This window comes from Montipora capricornis, chromosome 8, assembly GCF_036669925.1.
Source record: "Montipora capricornis isolate CH-2021 chromosome 8, ASM3666992v2, whole genome shotgun sequence".
In the NCBI taxonomy this organism is placed as follows: domain Eukaryota; kingdom Metazoa; phylum Cnidaria; class Anthozoa; order Scleractinia; family Acroporidae; genus Montipora; species Montipora capricornis.
Genome location: NC_090890.1, coordinates 45,869,731 through 45,883,143, shown reverse-complemented (window position 1 = coordinate 45,883,143; position 13,413 = coordinate 45,869,731). Strand labels below are relative to the sequence as shown.

The 13,413-nt window shown below is 43.2% G+C and overlaps 2 protein-coding genes across 2 annotated transcripts in view; both read right to left on the bottom strand.

Annotated features, from left to right (window-relative positions):
- LOC138014067 (uncharacterized) overlaps positions 1 to 9,317 on the bottom strand; it is a 49,604-nt gene extending 40,287 nt beyond the window's left edge. Inside the window, 7 exon segments of the mRNA XM_068861096.1 lie at positions 701 to 1,779; positions 2,502 to 2,855; positions 3,327 to 3,626; positions 4,651 to 4,839; positions 5,618 to 5,820; positions 7,509 to 7,777; positions 9,086 to 9,317. Of these exon segments, the coding sequence (XP_068717197.1) occupies positions 701 to 1,779; positions 2,502 to 2,855; positions 3,327 to 3,626; positions 4,651 to 4,839; positions 5,618 to 5,820; positions 7,509 to 7,777; positions 9,086 to 9,317 (2,626 nt within the window).
- An 862-nt stretch (positions 9,318 to 10,179) lies between these two features.
- Positions 10,180 to 13,413, bottom strand: part of LOC138014066 (uncharacterized) — an 8,700-nt gene continuing 5,466 nt past the window's right edge. The window contains exons 5-8 of the mRNA XM_068861095.1: positions 12,274 to 13,413; positions 11,579 to 11,881; positions 11,341 to 11,380; positions 10,180 to 10,868 (exon numbers count right to left, since the gene is read on the bottom strand). The exon at positions 12,274 to 13,413 is cut by the window's right edge and continues 740 nt beyond it. Of these exons, the coding sequence (XP_068717196.1) occupies positions 10,180 to 10,868; positions 11,341 to 11,380; positions 11,579 to 11,881; positions 12,274 to 13,413 (2,172 nt within the window). The remainder of the gene's footprint in view (positions 10,869 to 11,340; positions 11,381 to 11,578; positions 11,882 to 12,273) is intronic.

The following is a 13,413-nucleotide window of genomic DNA, read 5'->3' as shown; positions in this document are numbered from 1 at the left end:
GAACTAATTACCGGGACAAAAACTTCGTACTTAGACTCGCTTTGAAGAGGAGGCAGACATGAACTTGGAAATGGCCTATCGCTTTGGTTTTGGATTACTTGACTCAGTGATTGGTTCAAAGTTCTCGCGTCATTTTTTTCAACCAATCAGAAAAGAAGCGTGCACATTTTTTCCGCGCCTTGTGTCGGCTACGTGTAATGACTTCGAGTTTTAATTGGCTTACTAGATTGTCTCTGTCCTTTTTGATTGGCCAAAGTCATTACTTTGGTTTTGGTTTTACGACACTGTATTGAAACTCGCTCTATCCAACGCGAAGTGCCCTTTACAGTCTAAGCCTTAGCTTCCTCTTTCTAGGGGTACTTTGTAACTTCAATTGTCTGTATTTCCCGACAACAGCGATGTTGAAGTTGGGGATAGGAGGGGACACTTGTTGAAGCTTATCAAAATCGTCGTGCATCTAATTACGTCAATTCCTGTACATATCTGACACAGGAGATTTTGACCAGGAGGCTGCAAACTCCCATATCTATCTGCTTGAAGTTACTGTTTTCTCAGACCGTCCACATTTCACTTACGTCAAATCAAGAAAAGATACGTAGGATGTGAAGCCTAATAATAACTTGAGAAAACGATGATGAGTTCAAGGTAAGTCCTTGAGCACTCAAGACATTTCCTTAAATTCAACGACACATATTCTTACCTGCTCTGCCAGATGCCCCACCTCCACTACTTCCAAACTCCATCGGCTCGTAAATGTTCCCGTAAGGAATTCCAACCTTAGGTGTGTTTCTTCCCCGTCCTCCGGTTCCTCCGTGTCCCCCACCGGAAGCACCAGATGCCGTTCCAGGACCAAGCCCTTTGTTGATTGTTCCGTGAACACCCTGTCCCGTTCCATCTGACAGCTTGTACCCGCCTCCGTTCACTGTTAGATGGCCTTCTGTGTTGATGCTGATGTTTTCAGCAAGGATTCTCAGATCACTGCTGTCGACTAGTCCTCCACCCTCGATGTGCAATACTCGCACGGTCAAATTCATTCCGTTGTGGGTAACTGGCGATGATACCATTTTTAAAACCCCTTCGAACTGCACACGGACAAACTCAAACTTGAAATCGTTCTCCAACGCTTCGTTTCCAGTTCGCGAGTTTTCCTTCAACGACAACAACCCACCATGATGCAGTGTGATGTTCTTAATGTAGGATATAACCCCATCGACGTGAATCTCAACTCCGTGAACTTCCGTTGAGGGAGCAAGCCCGAGGAATCCACCGCGGTAAACTCGAACATTGAATGGTAAATCAATGCTTGGTCGGATCAAATCCATAGTTTGGTTATAGCCGACGTGAATGGTACCTGAGCGATCGCCGATCATGTTTCGGAAAAAAATTGAAGCGGATCGATTATGCGGCTCTGTTAGTATAGCCAGCTGGGCTCTTCCATAAATTTGCAATTCTTCAAAGTGATAATTTTGATCCCCAGAAAAGTTATGATCCCCAGAGCTGGGAAGAAGCCAGGTTTTACCTGATATAAGATCCGGTTTTGAATAGTCACTGATGATGTGATGAGCAGCGGGAATGGCTTTTCTTCCAGCATTAGTTATTAGTAAGGTCCGGTGCTTGTAAATAAGGTGGTACAGGAACACGGTTCCCGCTCCCCCGGGAAGAGCATCCCCTTGTGCATTCCCCCCAAGGGTTTCAAAAACCCCGCTGTAGGTCTTGTTACTTCTGAAGTAGACGGCAATTCGTCCGCCGGCTCCACCACCACCGTGGAATATATTATGGCTGAAATAAAAAAAAGACCAATAAGATACGAAAATACCCAGCTACAAGTTACTGAAAGGGATAATACTTGGTGCTTGAAATACAACAATCCCAGTTTCATAAGTCGAACCAAAAATGAAGCAATAAGTCTGGAGCATTTCCGGACTTACTCCAATGACGTATAACCTTTTTTGACCATGCAATTAAAGAGCATTAATTGAGTATTCTTTCTCTTTACTATTAACCATACGTGTACGACAACATAGCTGAGCATGGCGCAATCTCAAGATGGCCAGTTAAGAGTTCCTTATTCAGTTAAGCAATGGTTGTACGGACCACTTATCATGTATACACACAGATCATGTTGAATTATTTAAGTTACTGAATCAGATAATACTTGGTACTTAACTTTGTCTGGTGCGAACCGTTAACTCCTTTTAAAACCACTAAAACGATTACATAGAATTAAAACAATCCCAGTTCCATGAGTTGAACCAAGCAATAAATGAAGAAATAAATTTGGAGCTTTTCCATACTTACTCCAATGATTTTTGGTCAATGAAAGAGAATCAATTGAGTTTTTTTTTTCTCTTTACCATTAAACATACGTTTACGACAACATAGCTGAGCATGGCGTAATCTCAAAATAGTAAGTTAAGAGTTCTATATTAAGCAATGATTGCCGGTACGGGGCACTTATCATGTATACACAGAGATCATTTTGACAGGACATCACCACTTACTGTGTTTCGATATCCCCGTCTCCACCGTTTGCCTGTACTGTTCCATATCCCTTCATCAAATTAGTATCAATCCATATACTTCCTCCACTACCTCCCCCTGAACGATCTTGCTGACCATTTGCACCGTTGCAGCTGATTGTTCCATCAATGTGAAGTGTTTCATTGACATACATGCGTATTATGCCTCCACCCAGTCCCCCGGAACCACCGCCTCTGCACCCAAAATGCTGAGGCTCATACACGTGACCGTATGCGACTCCAACTCGGGTCTGATGTCTTCCTCGACCTCCATTCCCACCGTGCCCAGCGCCCGAAGATCCATCGGAGCTTGTGAGGCCGGCACCAGTGGTGCAACTAAAATATACCACAGATAGAGTAATTAAGAATCAGCCCTTTCGAGACTTAGATAGGAAGCTTCTTACGTGGAAACCATGTTTTGTTTTGTTTTTTATCACGTAATACGGAGTTTCCTTCTTTAAGACGAAAACATAATTTGATTAAGAACTTTAACGATAGTCCTTTTCTCTGATTTCTACAGTTTCTAAAGATTCGTTGCTTCCAAAGGGGTTAACTGAAATTTGTAGCTAATTTCCAGAAGAAATCAATATTTCTGGGTCGTCTTCAAATTCGTGAAAACTCGATGTCGCAAAGTACTTTGCAAACTAAGCCGAGGTTCGTTCCCTTAAAACTCTTTTTCAACGCGATTCTTGTATCGCAGGCTTCTTTCAGAAAACTAATTAACCGCATCACAAAAATAATCACAATTTAAATGCCAAAACATTTAAGAGGTTGAATTCATACAGCAAACGAATTCATACAGCTAACCTCGCATCGACCGGGTCTCCTCTAACATGCCCCAAATCATCCACTGTTAAATTCCCAGCAAAGACACGCATGCGCATCATATGCAGGAGGCCACCACCCTGAATTTTGACATCACCAATGTCCAGGGTCAGTTCGTTCCTCCCCACCTCGGAAGTTGTCGTCATCTCTCCTCCATCAGCTACAATAAGAGAACTAAATGTGTACTTTCCTTCCGAATTGGCGAGCTCTGTGGTTCCAGTTAGTCCAAGGTACAAGTGACAGTTTTTGGCAACTGTCATGTCTTCGACACCGAGATAACCCCTAAAAAAAACACCATTCAATAAAGATGCGTAACCATTTGCGAAAGTCGTCACAAAAGTAGCTATACCTCGGCCGTCATTTGAGGACCGTTTCGATTTTCTAGGTGAAGGATCGCTGCAGTTGGAAAAGAAAACTTAAGCAAATGCAAAGATGCCTGGAATGAACTCCAGCCTTCAAAGGGAACACGAATCCTTGGACGTGAGATTGTGCTCCACAATCCTTAAGGAACTGCGATATCAAGCCATCTCGGAGCTCGGGGCCGTTTCTCGAAAGTCCCAAAACTCTACGCGCCATTTTCGGGTGTCACAGTTGCCTTTGTATCTCAAGAACGGAGAGAATTTAATTCGTCAAACCTCACAGTTATTTTTCTTTTTGTGACCTTTAAATCACGTCGGGTTTCCAAAACAATCCGGTGGCAATTTCACAGATGGCTTTTCGGGCCAGAAAAGTTTTCGGAACTTTCGAGAAATGGGCCCCTGGTCACGTGTGAGTTCGAATTAAGAGGTGGGAATGTAGTGGAGAATATATTAAAGCAAGGAAGCCTGGAAAAAAAATCTTACTTTTTTTAAGAGGAGAAGAATGTATATTCTACGTTTGGACCGATTTAAACCAAGCCTAAGATCCCCGCACAGCAGTCTAATGCTCTACTACCTGAGCCAACGGGTCGACAATGAAATTAAAGAAATTTGAAATTTCGGTTGGAAAAGCTCTTGTCCTTAAAAGAAGATATTTTGCCGGTTAGTGAGATATTCTTTGCACAAGCTTGATATGAGTTACCGCATTGGACATCATTCATTATGAATCATTATGTAATTTGATACTGAAATAAGTACTGACAGCAAGGGTCCGGTGCCCTACATGAGCACCTGACTATTTTGCTCAAATATCGCATAATTCGCAATATTTGCAGCTCCAGCATGACCTGAAACTATTAGCTCTCACAATTGGCACGCCAAACAAACTGAATCAGTTAACGCAGAAAATAAGGTAAGTCGCAAATAACTATCGTCTATTCACCATTTACCTTGTCGTGATCTGAATGCCATAACATGAAAATGTCGGAGGCAGGTGAAAGTGTCCATTCCTGTGCACATACACGTTTACGTCAAACAACTCGTGATCAGCAAATTGACCAATCACGATCTGATTTGGTCCCACGTGAAGAAAACCAGTCCCGTCTCCCACAAAACTGTAAACTTTCAGTCCCAAAGGCCTGTGGAGTAGAAAATAAATAAAACATGATTATGAGGATGATACAGAATTGTAATAGCCAATGTCAATATAGATAATTTCAAATATGCATAACAAGAAACCGATCACATAAACAAGAATTCCATTCTTCCTGGTTTCGTAAAGATTTTACAAAGTTAGAGCACTTAAAGAGCTGAGAAACTAGACTGACTCGATGGGCGGAAGAGATTGGTTGGAGAGTGCCAAGGCATTCGGCCAAAATGTCCTCTTTTGTTAACTTTGTAGAGGACCTGAATTTGAAAACTAACGTTTCCTGAAATAGAATACATAACCCAAGATTTTGGTAATTTAAGGACAGCACTGGGAATTAAGGAAATTAAAAGGATTGGTAATGGTATACATTATGCACATTGGCACGTTGCACGTTGCAAGTTGGCACGTTGGTGTCGAGGGGTGTGCTGAATGTCTTTGCCGCTAGACACAAAACACTGTTCAACGATGTTAAGTCCCATTGGGCGAGGTTGACACCTGAAGGGGTAACCAGCTGGAAAACTAAGAGTTGTAGGTTTTCGGGGAGCAAAGTTGGCGAGTTGTGAGACTACTCGCCTCTCCCAAATGTAGATTGGCTGTTTCCAGTTTGTTGGTTCTCGACCCTGATGCGGAAGGGTTTTTCGGGGTTTTTCCGCTTTTCCTCTCTCTCTAAATTCAGTATAAATCTTATCCCACCTGTAAAGGTGGTGTAGACAACTATACCAAGGTACAAATACGCGTTTTTCGTATATAAAGGTTCCTTCTTTTACCTAGTAATGTTGGGATGAAGAGCCAAGTGCGCTTTTCTCAAAATATGGACCTCCTCCAACTCATATTCTGCACCAATGGGCTGCAGCCACGCCCTTCCACTGTCTGTTTCAGGCGAAGTGAAATCCGATATCTCCGTGGTTCGCGGACTCAAATTATTGTTGTCAAAGATTAGTGTCCTGTTGTTTACACCATGCTGGGTGTCCTGTGCAAACAAAAAGAAGTAAGGCCTTGGTCACACAAGCGAAGCAAGCATCGTAATCACAAACCGTATGCATGGTCGCACCAGTCCTATGAACGAGTGTGAATTATTACGGCGTAGGGCGAAGTAATTTTCCTTAGCATGTTCTGTTCTTCATTTCATTTCCCATCGAGGGTCAACAATAGCCCACTTAGGAATATACCATAATACTCTTTGTTTGTCCCCCCAAATTTTGCATAACCATTGTTTTTGTTTTCTCTAGGGACCATTGTAAGTCCCAAGAGAAACTGGAAACAATGCTTATGCAAAATTTGGGGTGGGGGGACACTGAAAGAGCATTATGGTATTTTCCGGAGTGGGCTATAGGACACGGAGTCCTTTGCACATCTCGACCTCCGAGTGTTTACCCTCCCAACTTTGATACACCACAGAGGACGGACCACAACATCGGGAACTCCATGCCCGGTTCTTTGCGAGTAGTGTGTGCCGTGGGGTCTTTTACGTCCCACAGGGTTATGAACATTGTTTGCGCAATGTTGGAACCGTTTGAACGGCCTCCGCACAACTTTGTTTATGCGTCCAACATTTGACCAACATTCGTTGGTCAAATGTTGAAACTGTTTATAGGGCCCTTTAACGATGAACATGGCTTCTTGGATAACGATAGGTTATTTTTAGTGTTAACTGTTTATGTTTGCATAAAAAATAAAGTTAGATTGAAATGAAGAGATGATAGTTTTGAATGGGGACTTGGGGATACTCGGAAAATATCCGAGTGCTCCTTTACAGAAGCCGAACCTACGACCTTCCGATTGCTAGTTCGGATGCTCTGCCACTGAGCTATAGGAGACTCGTTGGAGCTAAGACTCGGGGATACTCGGAAAAATCCGAGTGCTCCATTGCAGGAGCCGAACTTACGAGGGGAACTCGGAAAAAAGCCGAGTGCTCCATTGCAGGAACCGAACCTACGACCTTCCGATTGCTAGTTCGGATGCTCTACCACTAAGCTATTGGAGACTCAAGGGGGTTAGGTCATTAAACTAGGTTCAGGGTAATAATTGTCCAGTTATACTGCTCGGACCAAACTTGTCGAAACGGTGCATTCTCGCTGTTGAAATAAATGAAATAAAATGGAAATTGTTCTCCCCGGTAGATGAAATTTATGGTCTTAAAGTAAAAATAGAGAATGAAAGATTCACATTTGTACGCTCGCATTGTCTTCAAAACGTCAAATTTGGTGATTTCACGTCGTTGTTGTGAAGAGGACCTCAAAAATAGTTGCTAAAATGCGTGCCGCACGTGCAGCACGATTATTTCCCCTCTATTAACCAATGCTGTTGTTGCTTTGTGGTGTTGTCGTTGACGACCGCGTCGTAGATCTTAAAGTCCATCTTCACTACTTGCACAAACCCATAATGCAATACGTTTCGGGGAGTTCTTTTCACTCACTCACTCACTCACTCACTCACTCTTGGGACTGTATCATGCTTCAGTGAACTGGATATCCATTGTTTTAATGCAAATAATGAACTGTATTATGGGATTTGAGCAAGTAGTAAATTGTATTGCTGGATGCAAGTGGTATTGAAGTTGAGGAGAACGGAAAGAGACAAAATGACGCACATCAAACTCGGCGTCGTCTAATTCAGCATTGGTGGAGGTAACTCTTTGTTCTCACTGACACTACTTACCTCCAGGTAGACTGTACCAGGTCCTCCGTTCCCGCCTGAGGTAGATCTGCCACCAAAGGCAGTAAGACTACCGTACCACCACTCCCTGTCCATCCAGTAGACGGCCATTCTTCCCCCAGCTCCACCGCCACCGTTGGCATTTCCATTGCCACCATTAACGGCAATCACACCGGAACCCTCTAAAGCGCGTGTGTGAATCAAAATACTTCCTCCACTACCTCCACCGGAGTTAGAGCCTGATCCTGAATTGCCACTGGCTGTAATGGTTCCTGAGAACAACAAAAGACTTACGAAATTTATTACTAATTCATGAGGGCGTAAGCCAATCCAAAGTGGAATTTAGCCCAGATTCACACCGTACCGGACGAATTTTCTACCAGTTGAACATTTGACGGGCCATTTTGGTCGCACGGAACCGTGCAATATTTTCGCTCTGTTCACACGAACTGACAAACCAGGTTAAAGTTTAACCTTTGTCAGTGGTTTTACCATCTGTTCATGCGCGGAGCGCTACTTCACGAAATCCAAAATGGCGTCAACAAAGAGAAAGGCTAACGATATTAGCCGAGTTACCACGCATCCATACAACCACGCCTTTGCCGTGCAAAAATTTAGACGGTCAAGGTGTTCAGAGCGCGCCGGTTAAATTTTCGAGCGTACCGGCTAAAAATTCGGCCTCGGAGGAGTCTAAATTTTCGTACGTTTAGCGTGTTTAACTCTGAACGGAACACCTAAATGCACGAGTTTTCGAAAAACCGGTAGAAAATTCGACCGGCACCGTGTGAATCGGGCCTTAGTTCACATGGATACCACTATAAACCCGATACAAATCTCGACTGTCAGAAAGCTCGGGGAGGGATTGAAAAGATAACAGGGAAAAACTGGGCTTTGTGAATGGATAATCATTGCTGCAGAATAATTATGTATCTATTAGTATTTTGTATCACTGAGCCTTTGCCTCGATATTGTACATCCGCTACATACGTTCGCTCACATTGTATTTAGTACATAAAGGCGTCAACTAGTTCCCAACTAAGTGTTCCAGCCGCTTCAAGTACAAAAAGCAATTTAATTGCGACTTTGAAACATCATCCTTTTGTCGACCCGTTTTTAAGACAAAAGTGTTTCTACAACCGCCTCCTTTCGCTTTTAGTTAAGTAACATTTTCGCAATAAAAGATCAAAAAGTCACTATCTACAATTATCTCCAATACAACGACTTACTCTTTATAGCCTCGCACCAACAATAGACTTTCGCAGAGTAAACACTTCATTTTCTCTCGTTCGGCCAGTACCCTACCCCATCACAACTGACTTTTAACAGTAATCTCTTCAGGAAGGCACTTTTTACTCGCCAAAGATTAAGTTTATTTTAATAATGAGAATCAAAGCGAAAATTAATGGACACGTGCACGTGAGCGTATTTTCCTGTGCCTTGCGTAAGTCACGTGCAAATGCTTCGAATTTTGATTTGTTCATTGCGCTGTTTGTTATGGTTGTTCAGAGTAATAACCTTTGGGTTTGGTTTTACATTGCTTTGTTGAATCTCTAGTTAACGTTAAATTCTTTTTTACATACCTTCCACAATTAAAGCTTCCGCGATCTGTAACGAAAGCACACCACCACCTGAACCCGCATTAGCTACTCCACCGCCACTGCCGAACATCCTAGGGTTGGTGTAATCTCCGTATGGCGAACCTGTTTTCATGGTTACTCTTCCGCTTCCACCAGCGCCACCGAATCCCGCTCCCGACCCGTCTGAGGAGCCAGTCCCTGCGCCTGGACCCTTACCTTGAATAAAACACGCCATGAAATTAGTATATACCAACAAGCCATGCACGGCTAGAGACTGTGGGTCCTTAAGATATACGGGTGACTGATCACCCTTAGGGTTTCCGACGGGGCCGAATGATGGACACACGGGATTACGCAACGAAAACGTCTAAGGTAACAAAGAAGCCTGAAAAGATGTCTTTAACGGGCAAATGCAACGGCTACGCATGCCCCACCCTTACGCTTTAGATTTTGGCAAACCTCATTGCTGTTATCGACGTGACATAACCACTTTCAATGTCCTTCAATTTTCGTCCTTCACGTTCACTTCGCTTGTACTAATTCAACTTTCTGGACAATTCAAAACAAGGAGATTCTTAATCTAAATGCTCTGTGATACCACAAGTGCAAACGTATGCTTTGAAACGAGACCATCGCATATGTCATCAATTTCCGTGAACACCAACTGAACGACCCATCGAAGCCATTGCACTCTCCTTTTTGGAGGGCGCCAGTTGCTTTAAACATAAAAACAAGAATGACCCACCATCGTTATGCTCGGTAGCTACCTAGCTGTCATGTTAGTTAAAATCTCTTCAAGATGATACATGACGTCACGTCAGACAAGTGATTTCGCGAACTGGAGGACAAGCAATATAAAGCAAATCACAACTGACCGAATCCATAGTGAAAAGCATTCTTGAAATATTCAAAGGATAAATGTTATGACTTTTTACTGAAGAGATGTCCTTATTTGTGCTTGAGTAGAAAAAACTAGGAAATGTCTGAGTAGCTAATAGATAGTGAATGACTTCACGACTGCTCAGGCACATTTTCCTCCTTTGCATGAATGGAAAAACAATAATGTAACTAAATCACCAACTAACTTACTTTGTTAATTACTTACAGACTGTTAGGCCTGACTCACCAGCATCATATCCCTTTCCATCGAGTGTCAGTTTCCCACGTGCATCAACTACCAATGATTCAGCTTTGAGTGTTAACGATCGAGCTACAAACGACCCATCACCTTCAATCGTCACTATTCCCTCTCGGTACACTGGTCCATGATCCTTTGCCACTTCGATAATCCAGTTATCGGTTGTATTTTCCGCAATGCTATTCAAGATGAGTTGACTGGTCTTTTGTACCGTTATACCTACGAAATTCAAGTCACGCGGACAAGAAGTTTCAAAAGAAACCGTTGCTCCATAGCCAACCATGAGATGGGCTTTAAATCCAAGCACGATTCCCCAAAACGTGACCTGCGAACTTCGTTGTATACCTGGATAACTCAAGCTTTCAGCTCTACGAATTTCCACTGTGCCGTTGGGCAGAACAAAAGTAGCGTTTTCATACACGAAAGGCGCCCAAGTGACGTTGATTCGCTTGTATTCCGATGTTCCTGTCATGTTCAGTGTGTTTAATGGCGGCACGTGAATATAACCGGTGTCATCTCCATAGATGGTATCAACTCGCACTTCAGTTCCCGCACGCGGGAAAACAAGATGCCCTCCGCCATAAACCTCGATAAGCGTAAAGTCATAGATGAAATTGTCAGAGGGAGGATTAAGGTATGCCACAGCCCCTTGAACAATAACAAAGAAAGGGAAAATGAACAAAAAATAACACAAGAAAACTAAACTGACTGAAAAAATCTCAAACTAACGAGAACCAAGTTCAAATAAACCCAATTTTTCACAAGGCTTATTGATACCGATTAGTAAACTGAAAACAACAGACTTGTCTTGAACGCGACGTATCTCTCAGATTATTAAAAACTTTCCGGATTCAACGTCCCTTTTGCCGTTTGCTTTGTTCTTGAAAGGGTTTTATTTAAAAAGGTACACAAGGGGTTTTTGAGGATTGGAAAAAACCATACCAGATAATTGCTGTCGAGGTTACGGGGCAGCCATTCTAATCGTGTTCATTTGAGATACGCGGATTTCCGGATTTCTGGATGTCTGCTTTGTGCTCACATGTGATCTCTTTTGCTACCTCTAGGCAGCATTCCACTTACTCGTGGTAATTACTAGTTTATGATAAATTAGTCAACAAACCTGAGTATTTGAAAAGATCAAAATTTCCGTTGAGTGTGGCCTAGGAAAAAATATAAATCAAACAAGTTAAAGATTAGAAAAGAATTAACTAATAATTTGAGCATAGTTTACACAACTTTCTTGACAGAAACAATAGTGTCCTAATTCCATGTTTTCACAACACCACAGGAATCTTTGCACTTCCATAATTTCGTAGAATTTGACTGCAACGGGATTTACCGGCACAAAAGTCACATACCAATGGCTTGAGTCCCTTGTTGTCGATTCGAAGATTCTTAACAATAGGCGATTGGCCCTCCAAGTAAATAACCCCAGGTCCTCCCGGTTCCACGGAACTTCCATATCCCGCTTGTCCACCGCTTGCATCAGCATGGTCGCTATGGAAACCGCCAATGACATAATACACCGTGATTCTTCCGCCGGCTCCACCCCCACCATAAGAGTTCCCGTTACCCCCTTTGGCCTGAATAATTCCACTTCCAGTGAACTGTTGGCAGGTTGCCCATAAGGAGCCACCACTTCCGCCTCCACTTCGAGAGGTCTGAAAAGAAAGGAGCAGTTAAATAGGGCGCGTCTTAAGGCACGTCGCTAAATCTTTCCTTGCCCACTGCAAGCAAACCAACAAATTACAAAAGTATATAGCAATAATTAATAAAGGGTAAAACAACTTGATGTGATAAATTGATCACCGTAAAGAAATTTGAAAGGTGACGTTTCGAACATTAGCCCTTCGTCACACTTTTGGTTGACGGTTTTGATCGTAAATTGGATTAGCAGGCTGTATATGAACTCACTCCGTTGTAGAACCGATCTATAACGTTTTTGAATAGTTATAAAACAGGAGAAACAGGTAGGAACACACAACATACGTCTGAAAAGTAATTTCCCCTTAATTTAAACAGTCACAGGCAACATTTTTCAGAAGTTACTTACCTGTCCGTTAAGTCCGTTCGCCTTAATAGTTCCGTCAACATCCAGCGTCTGGCTTACTTGAAGGAAAATTCTGCCTCCTCCGCGACCCCCACCAGTACCGCCACTACCATTTCCACCACCACTACCCCAGCCCCCCGGAGAAAAAATGTCGCCATAGATCAGAGATTGAGCAAGCGTTTGTGCACCGCGTCCTCCTCGCCCGCCGTAGCTTGCCCCAGAACCTCCACTGTTGTGTGGACTTCCGGCTCCAGGCCCAGTTCCTCCGAGAGCTCCTCCACCATCCACAGTCACGTGACCCGATGATCCAACCACAAAGCTATTAGCGACAACGTAAAGCGAACCAAGTTGGAATGTACCATCTACTTGAAAATCGGTCACGTAAAAGGTGGAATTGATTGCCCCGTCTACAATCACTGAAGGCAGAGCTTGATAATGAATGTTTATTGTTCCTGGGCTTTCTATGGTGACTGAATCACCAGTCCACGGAGTAAGGGGACCAACCGCTGACCCTGTCTGTATTAATCCACTCACTCGTGTTTGATTGATGTTTAAGGCACGCGAAGTCTCAAAATAGAACTTTCCATTACTGGTATTCACCTGAAGAGAATCCCACCTGGAGCCGATGAAAAGGTTTCCTACACGCAGAGTTCCAGAGACTACAACAGACTGGCAGCGAATTGTTGTTAGACCTGTAGACTCGAATAACACAACGCCATTGTAGCCAACCACACACTCGAGTAGTCTTTCTTGTGACAAACCAGCCAGTTCAACCGCATTCAAAGCCTTTACGTTACCATCAAGGTAAAGCTTATCTAGGTTATAAACGCCTACGGGATCAAAGTTGAAAGTGCCTCCATCTTCAACGGTCAGCTCTTTCCACCCTGGTTGAATGCTGAGCTTCTGAGGCAGCCATACACCATCAACAACAACAATATCAGCGTGAACGAGAGAGGTTCCATTTAATGGAAGCCTTCCATGTGCGCCGTATTGCTGTGAATTATTGTGCACGAAAGTCAAAGAATTCGAGCTGAGAGACAAATTAAACATTACGCGCCCATAATGGTCAATTTCGATTGTCCTGGTAACTGCTGGATTCCTGCCTCTTATATACAACGCTCCTTCAACGTAGAAGTTTCCGTT